An 8,020-nucleotide genomic window follows, 5' to 3' on the forward strand; every position below is an offset into this window, starting at 1 on the left:
TTGACCCTAATTCTGTACTCTTAGCCACTTGTAGAGAGGTGAGGCTAGAAGAGAGCAGAGCTGGAGCCTCTGCAATGTAGGCCTATGACAAAATGTTGAGCCTGCGTTTCAGCAGGCACTAAGGTAGCTGATCACCAAGGTCACTGAATGCTTACCTCCTTATTCTCATATCTTACTGTAGTGCCCTTCCTCTTAGTGTGTGGGCCCATGTTAGAAGGGAATCTTTTAGACCTAGTCAAACACGCAGAAGCTTGCAGTTAAGGATCACTTACTGACAGTAATGTCTTATAAGCATCCTGGACAGCATAATCTGGCTAAATCACTTTTAAGCAAAAATTATGAGATATTAAGTATGTATTATTTAAGCCACATTATTTCAAGATCACTTGAAATAATCACTAAAGGCAAGTCAAACACATTTTGGGATCAAGATTAGGGTGTTCCATTAGCACAAGCAGAATGCATGATAATGGCTTTGCAGTGGTTAGGAGAAGGAAACTGGAAAGTTTGAGGAGAGTCTTAGTGGACATCAAAGAGATTCAGGATAGACTGCTGTTACAAATATGGTGGTTTTCATGGAAAATGCTTGTGATAGCTTAAGGGGAAGTGAGGAAAACATTATTAGGCACTGAAGGAAAGAGATGCCTAACAAAGCAATTGTTATAATGACAATTTCAGAATGTTTCTGGTGCCACCTGGTTTCGTCTTGTTTTCTTTAGAGAGAAAGTTAAGGGTAAGCAATTGTTAAAGCAACAGGAGAAAGAATTGCGCAGTTAGAACATTTTTCACCCCTCTAAGTAGCAAAGAACATTAAACTTAAGAAACTGTTTCTACATAAAGATCAAACCCAAGCTTTCTGCAAACTAATCTAAAGATGAAGTATAAAACCCTGAGTTAGGAACTCAAGAAGAAATGTTGTGGTATCTCAAAGAAACAATTAGTAAATAATAGGCTTTCTAAAGAGATAAGGTGTTAGACTCTATACAGTTTCAGCAGAAGCCTAAAGTGAAAAAGGCATATTTGATAGATTTGTAGGTGCATTTGTATAATGGAACAAGCCCAATATGGACTAGTTTCAAATTAGAAAAATTCCACCATGGATGACCATTTAGAACTAAAAGGTACCCCATCTTCATAAGCTGTGATTATAATAAACTTTGTCACTTTGCCTTTCTCTGGCTCCCCTTGTGTCTGCACCTGACTTAAGAGTTAATGTCACAACATCAAAGTCTAGTTATAGATGCCTGAGGTTTTAGGACATGCTCCTTAGAGGCTTGGTTTACTTGTAGTCTACCTTGTTGTTTTATACCATCTTGGAAGTTCCAGTGTCATGTTATTATTTCTGTCCACTACTCCCTATAGTTTGCATTATCTCTTTTAGGTACTATCAGAGCTTACACCTTTTAGATGGGCCAGTTCCTCATGCCTGTAATTCTAGTTACTTAGAAGGTTGAGATTGGAAGATCATGGATCAAAGCTAGCCCTGGCAGGAGGTTCCTATCTCAAGAATTAACTACTAAAGTCCTGGAAGTAGAGCTGTAGCTCAAGTGGTAGAGTGATACCCTTCAGAAGAAAAGCTTGGGGACAGCACATTAGCCTTGAGTTCAGTCCCTAGGATCAACACACAGACAGAGACAGAGACAAAGACACACACATGCACACACACACACACACGCTGGCAGATTCAAATTGTTGATCTTATCCTCTTACAATATTCAGAAATTCTACTTCTGGAAAGCTTAGAGTTGGCAATACAAGAAGACAATTTTTCCTAATACCATGGCATTTAGGGACAGTTTGGTATAATTGGTTAAAAACATTAGAAAGGTTCCACTGAGGCCAGAGGTGACAGTGTATCATTGATTTCCTCCAGTACCACAAAAATTATTTATACATGAAAAGATTTAAAATGGTGGCTCATGCCTGTAATCCTAGCTACTCAGGAGCCTGAGATCTGAGGACTGTGGCGCAAAGCCAGCCTGGGCAAGAAAGTTTGTAAGTCTCTTAGCTGTAATTAATCTCTAGAAATTTGGAAGGAGAGCTGTGACTAAACTGTTAGCAATAGCCTTGAGCTAAAGAGCTCAGGGACAGTGTCCAAGGCCTAAGTTTAAGCCCCACAACCAGCAAAATCCTTAACAAAAAGGAAAAAATTAAAAGGTAACACTGTCTCTAGAGAGCAATGGGTTAAGAAGGGGTATTTAATCTAGAAAAAAAACACTTAAAAATGCAGTGCAGCTGTTTTAAAAGACTGTAGCTATTTGGAAGTTCATCTTCTAGGGGTGGAGAAATACATATACATAAACACTCAATACACAGTAGGACATGTGTGCCACAAAGTTCATGAAGAGGTACATGAAAGGTGTTGCTAATTAGCAGGCATCATGAATTAATGTAGAAACAAGGTCTTTATCTTTAAATCCTTGGCCTTCCCTTTCTCCCATCCTCTGGTCAACTAAAACTTCCCTTTATTTTCTTTAGGTTTCTCTCTGTTATGCATATATCCTCTTAGTTTTGATTTTCCATTTGGAAATATTTCTGACCTACACAAATACATATGGAATAATACTTTTATGCAAATGCCACCCAACTTAAGAAGATAAGATTATAAACAGAACCAAATTCTACTTCCAAATTATATTATTTCAAAATTTATTGGCTGTTCTAAATAGGTATTTATCTTCATAGGTATTTTTGAATTCTGCATATGCTTGTCTCCCTCCTTCATACTCTTATCACCACAAATTTGTACCCACAGTCAATATAGTTTCACATGAATTTAAATTTCATACACATAGATTCAAACTTATTGTATTTAAGTGTCTAAGTTTTCCCCTTATACATATTTCATTTCCACCACCTGGCCTTTTTATTGAATTATATGGTGTCTTCCACAGATATGTTGCAGTTCTAGTACCAAGAATTTATTATTATAGCTTTATTTGGAGGTAAGAATATTTTCACATGTATCCAAATTAAGATGAAGTCATACTGAATTACTGTGGGTGCTCAATCAAGTATGATTTAGATTCATACAAAGGAGGGACACAGAGATAGTTACACAAGGGCAAACACTGTGAAGATTTAAACCTTAAATTTGAAAGTAAAAATATACCGCAAATTAGAAACAACTACAAAAATCTAGCAGAAGCAAGGAATATTAAACTATTTTTTGCTGGTATCAAGGATTGGCTAGCTATGCTCAACCTCCATATCTAAATTTGCTGGTTAATTGGAGATGCAACCTGATGGGCATTTCTGTCAGACTAATTCACATTATGATTCTCATATCTCTTGACCAGATTGATTTAAAGGGGCTGAGCCATAAGCACACACAATGACATAGATTTTTCGCTTAGAACCTCCAACAAACACTCAGTGATGCCATTAACTTGACTTTAGATCTAGGACTTCCACAAGTGTGAAAATTTTCTGTTGATTAAAGTCATAGTAACCCTGGGAAATAAATAGATCATTATGAAAAATTGTTGAGTCTATGATTCTAGCCTCTTCTCCAGTCCAAAATTTTCTGACCTATTTGATTTATCTACAAACATAAAAGGCAAAATATCCTCTTAAAAATGTACAATCTTTATGCTTACAATTAAGTCTCAAAATTTAAAACACTCTCACAGAAGAGTGGAAAGAGATTCACTTTAGAGTAAAAAAGATGTAGTACTGGAGACATGGCTCAAGAGTAAGAAAAATATGTGGCAAGAAAAAGGTGGAGCTGTGTCTCACAACTGCCAAAAAAACCCACTCAATACCATATCAAACAAAAATCCCATAAAGATTAACCAACAAAAGACAGGATATGTTATCCTTGCCCAAATGAAAAAATAGCAGCTTATCAGTTTATGCATTTCAAACAAATTTTTATTTCTAACATGAACAAATGAAGTCAGGTAGTTGTAAAAAAGATCACCAAAAACTGTCATTTATGGGATGAACAAAGACCTTTCTGGGGTAGTTGCCAACCAGAAAATTAAAGAACACATCTTTATTTCTCCATCTCTTTCTTCGTTCTAAGTGTAGTAACTGTAGGATAAAATAAGAGAACATTTATAAGTTATACATACTAATGGCATCCAAAAATATAAGAAAAGCTTATATGCATGTTGTGTCATTAAGGATCAAGTAAATTTTTCCTCTGTAACACAGCTTAGATAACATAGTGCTCAGGAATTTACAGTTGACAATATATCAAACCACCCTTGTGCCATCCTGTTCCCCTCTGTAAATGCCCATCATTTATACGAGAGAGGACACTCTGAATTTAGTTTTGTGACTGCATTCTTTTCATAAATTGTATGTATTCCCTGAAATTCTAAGACACTGGTTTTCATATTTTCAAAATAAAACTAAGATGTTTGTAGATCTGAAAACAGAAAGAGAGAGAGAGAGAGAGAGAGAGAGAGAGAGAGAGAGAGAGAGAGAGAGAGAGAGGATCAAAGAAGACAATATCTGATTCAGCCATAAACAAAACACTTTGAATATTCTATGCAATAAAACACCTATTCTTAATGTTTATATGTTAGCCATGATATACAGACCCACTTGATCTCCTTAACATTTGACCACACTGCCAAAAGTCAACCCCTTCAAAAGCATTGTCCATGGAAAAAGTTAGAGTTTTGTGCCTGAGCAATGGAGGCAGAGCTTCCCCTGGTGACCTTTCCCCACTGGCCTCTACTACCTGCTCTGCACAACATATGTGAGCATAAGTGCCTTCAGTTCATGCTAAATACGAATACATTCTGAATTTTGGATTATCAAGTCAAATTTCCAACTTGTTACTGAATTGAGAAAGAAAGCTTCAAAGCATAAAGCTGTCAGTGCATGAAAGCAAAGGTTAAGGTGATGGTGAAGGTTATAAAGCAGTACCTGCACTCCTATTGGAGGCCATTTTCTACTGACAGCAGATCAGCTTTGGTGTTTCCTCCTGTGGGTAATTTTCATCTTCTTCTTTTTTTTCCTCTTATCCTGCAGTTTCTTCAGTTTCTTCATGGTCATGCTCAGTTTCGTCTTTAGTGAAGGAAGAGAAAGAATGAATTAGGGACCAGGAAGTAATAGAGAAAAGATGCCAGGTTATCCCCAATTACCATGCCTTGGACTGTACTTTCAGGAGAAAGCGAAGAATGGGAACCTGTGGGAAAAGAAGACTGACTTTGCGTGTCTGTGGCCTCCATCGCTGCACTTTCTGTGACATGTGTTTTAAACAGTTTGGTAGCAGGTGGCATACTTGTCAAGACTGTGAGGTCATTTTAGGACAGGGCTTCTGCCTGGGCACACTGGGGAGGATGGAGATCCATGTCTTAGTCAGGGCAGTTAAGCTCTGACCATGGCCTGAAGGGGAGCGTGCTGTGCCCGGAGAAGGGTCTGAGAGGGCAGGAGGGCTGTGGTGGCCTGGTGAGCACGAGCGTGTCAGTTGTTAGTGTGATGTGGTCAGGCGCCCAGGTCCCTGCTCCCTACACTGCAGCCATCAAGCCCACGTCACCCTGCTCTACGTGAGCCTGTGCTGAGGACGGCTGGGGCATGGGCCCGGGCCCGCCCAGGTCATTAAGGTGTTGAAGTCTCAGGGGTTCAGAATAGAGACAGGAAACAAGACCCGGGGACCGAAAGCTCACAAGGACCCGGCCTTCCTCACCTTCCTCCCAGCTGACTTCCTTGTCACTGTGGTCCTCCTCCCGTTCCTTGTCATCCTCCTCCTTACCATCCTTGTCCTCCACCCCCTCGTGCTCTCCAGCCTGCTCTTTGTCCCTCTCGTCCCCATCCACCTTGTCTTCCCCTTGGTTGTTGCCGCCATGTTCCTTGTGTGCCATGTTGTCATAGTAGTCACCCTGCCGGATAAGCCTCTCCTGATCTTCCGGGGGTCCCGGCTCCCCGGCCCCCCAGGTGGCGGCCAGAGATTGAGCCTGTGGGCGGGCGGGGGCCGCGTGTCCCTGTCGCCGTCGCCCTGGAGGCGTCTCGGAAGGGCGGGCGAGGACAGGGCCACAGTTGCTGTTAAGATGGCGGCCACCCACAGCAGAGGCCACACGATGGGTTGGTGCATCTGCGGTTCCGGGGCGCCCGGGGCGCTGCTCCAGCGGCTGCTGCGCGAGGCTGACTTGCCTGACAGGGCGGGGGACAGGGCGGGGGACACGGCGGCGGATGGGCCTCAGCTCTCACGATGCGGATCCAGGTGGTGAGGAAGAGGATGACCAGAACGAAGCGGATGACGACGACCAGCAGGAGGAAGAGGACCAGAAGGACATTCTCCGCTAATTCCTCTGGCATTGGTGAGCCGGGGAGACCCGCGGGTCGGTCTTGCACGAAGAGGCGAGTAGGGGACTGGGGAGACCCGTGCGAGGGTGGGCGGTGAGGGCGGCACAGCTGAACCGCGGGAGGGGCAGCGCGCACGTGACCCGTGCTGGGCTGCGCAAGCGCACAATGATGGCTACGTGAGTCCGCCCTCGCATGTCATAGAGGAGGAGCTGGGTTGATGACGTGCAGGGGGCGGAGCGTCAGCCCACTTCCATGCACTTGCTTCTGCTTGCAGGGAGGAAGAAGCGTCAGCTCCACCCCACCCACAGGGAGCGGGGAAGCACCATCACCTTCCGGGGGAGGAGCTTGGGTGCCATTATATCTGGGGGAGGAAGGTTAGCTCCACCCCCATTCACAGGGAAGGACGAGCTGCACCCCCACTCCCGTCCACAGGGAGGAAACTCAGCCCCACTGGACACGCGGCTGGCAGCTTCAGCCCCTCCCCCACGGCGAGGACTGTGAGCCCCACCTGACCCATGGGTAGAAGCTTCAGTACCCCATCCAGGAAAGATGCCTCAGTCTCTCCATCCAAGGAGAGGAACCTCAGCCCCACCCAGTGCTGGAGGATAAGCATCAACACTCCCAGCTTTGGACAGGAGCATAAACCCCAAGTCAACCACAGGCCATCACCGTTGTTTATTCAACTATAGAAACTAATGACAATCATACGCAAATCACATCCATTAATAAAAATTGTCAATCACGCTTTTATTGATCTACCTGCTCCACCAAACATTTCAGGCTGATGAAACTTTGGATCACTACTAGGTATATGCTTAATCCTACAAATCTCAACTGGCCTTTTCCTAGCCATACACTATACATCAGATACTCTAACAGGTTTTTCATCAGTAACACATATTTGCCGAGATGTAAATTAAGGCTGACTAATCCGATATATACATGCAAATGGAGCCTCCCTATTTTTTTTCTGTTTATACATCCATATTGGACGTGGAATTTACTACGGATCCTATCTTTATAAGGAAACACCCACTGCTAGACAATATGGGAGAGACAGACAAGATGGTGGAGAGGGTGTGAACTTGGGGCCACACAGCAGGAGAGACAGCACACATGGCATGATGGCCTGAGGCTGTGTCCCAGCTGAAGGGACGCTGTGTCAGCTCCTACCTGCAGCTATTGGGAGAAGAATCAGCCTCCAAGTCCACGTATGAAGAGGGGCACAGAGATGAGGACTTGAATTTGCACCTAAGCACCTGATTTGGTGACATCCTCAGTCCCAGCATGAGGACGCATGTTAGCTCCATCCCTTCCACAGTTGGAAGTGTCAAACAAGCACGAGGGACACTGTGTCTTCTTTCACCCCCCCGAGGAGTATCAGCCTTTCCAGGAAGTTCTGTAAATGCCAGTTCTACCTCTTCCCATATTTAGTAGTATCAGCCTCACCCTTACTGTCACTGATGCTGCCCTCATGTGACTGGACCTCATGCAGGATAGATTCCACCATGCTCTGCTGATGCTGGACCAGAGGCTGAATGTCACCCAATGGTCACTTCCCTCCTACAGAGCTCTAAGTGCTCCTGGTGACTAAGAAGCTGTGATACAGGTGTGCTTAACTTGGGCAGGTTTTGACCATATCCAGGTTTGTAAAAATGCACACAAGGTCTGATCTTTCTGTTCTACAACTGCATGCAAAGCTATTGTGGATTGCTCCTGTGGAATGGAGCCCTGGAACTATAGCAATTGCTTTTCACTC

At 43.6% G+C, this 8,020-nt stretch overlaps 1 protein-coding gene across 1 annotated transcript; it reads right to left on the minus strand.

Moving 5' to 3' along the window:
• Window positions 1–4,881: 4,881 nt before the first annotated feature.
• LOC150041297 (uncharacterized) lies at window positions 4,882–7,771 on the minus strand. Its single transcript, XM_090327151.1, has 4 exons — window positions 7,711–7,771; window positions 6,591–6,769; window positions 6,109–6,411; window positions 4,882–5,022 (listed from the first exon to the last, which is right to left on the minus strand). The coding sequence occupies exons 1-4, from the start codon at window positions 7,769–7,771 to the stop codon at window positions 4,921–4,923; spliced, it is 645 nt and encodes a 214-aa protein (XP_090183277.1). The 3' UTR covers window positions 4,882–4,920.
• Between the last annotated feature and the right edge of the window lie 249 nt (window positions 7,772–8,020).

The sequence above is a fragment of the Megascapheus bottae genome, chromosome X (assembly GCF_031878675.1).
Source record: "Megascapheus bottae isolate mThoBot1 chromosome X, mThoBot2.hap1, whole genome shotgun sequence".
Taxonomy (NCBI): domain Eukaryota; kingdom Metazoa; phylum Chordata; class Mammalia; order Rodentia; family Geomyidae; genus Megascapheus; species Megascapheus bottae.

Bases quoted from the DNA above. Each gene is read 5' to 3' on its own strand.
- LOC150041297 (XM_090327151.1), bottom strand. From the start codon at position 7,771: ATGGTGGAATCTATCCTGCATGAGGTCCAGTCACATGAGGGCAGCATC. The intron at 6,770-7,710 runs GTGAGGCTGATA...CCCATGGGTCAG, and splicing joins CAGCATCAGTGACAGTAAGG to GTGGGGCTCACAGTCCTCGC. The intron at 5,023-6,108 runs GCAAGTCAGCCT...CCTTCACTAAAG, and splicing joins CCTGTCCCCCGCCCTGTCAG to ACGAAACTGAGCATGACCAT.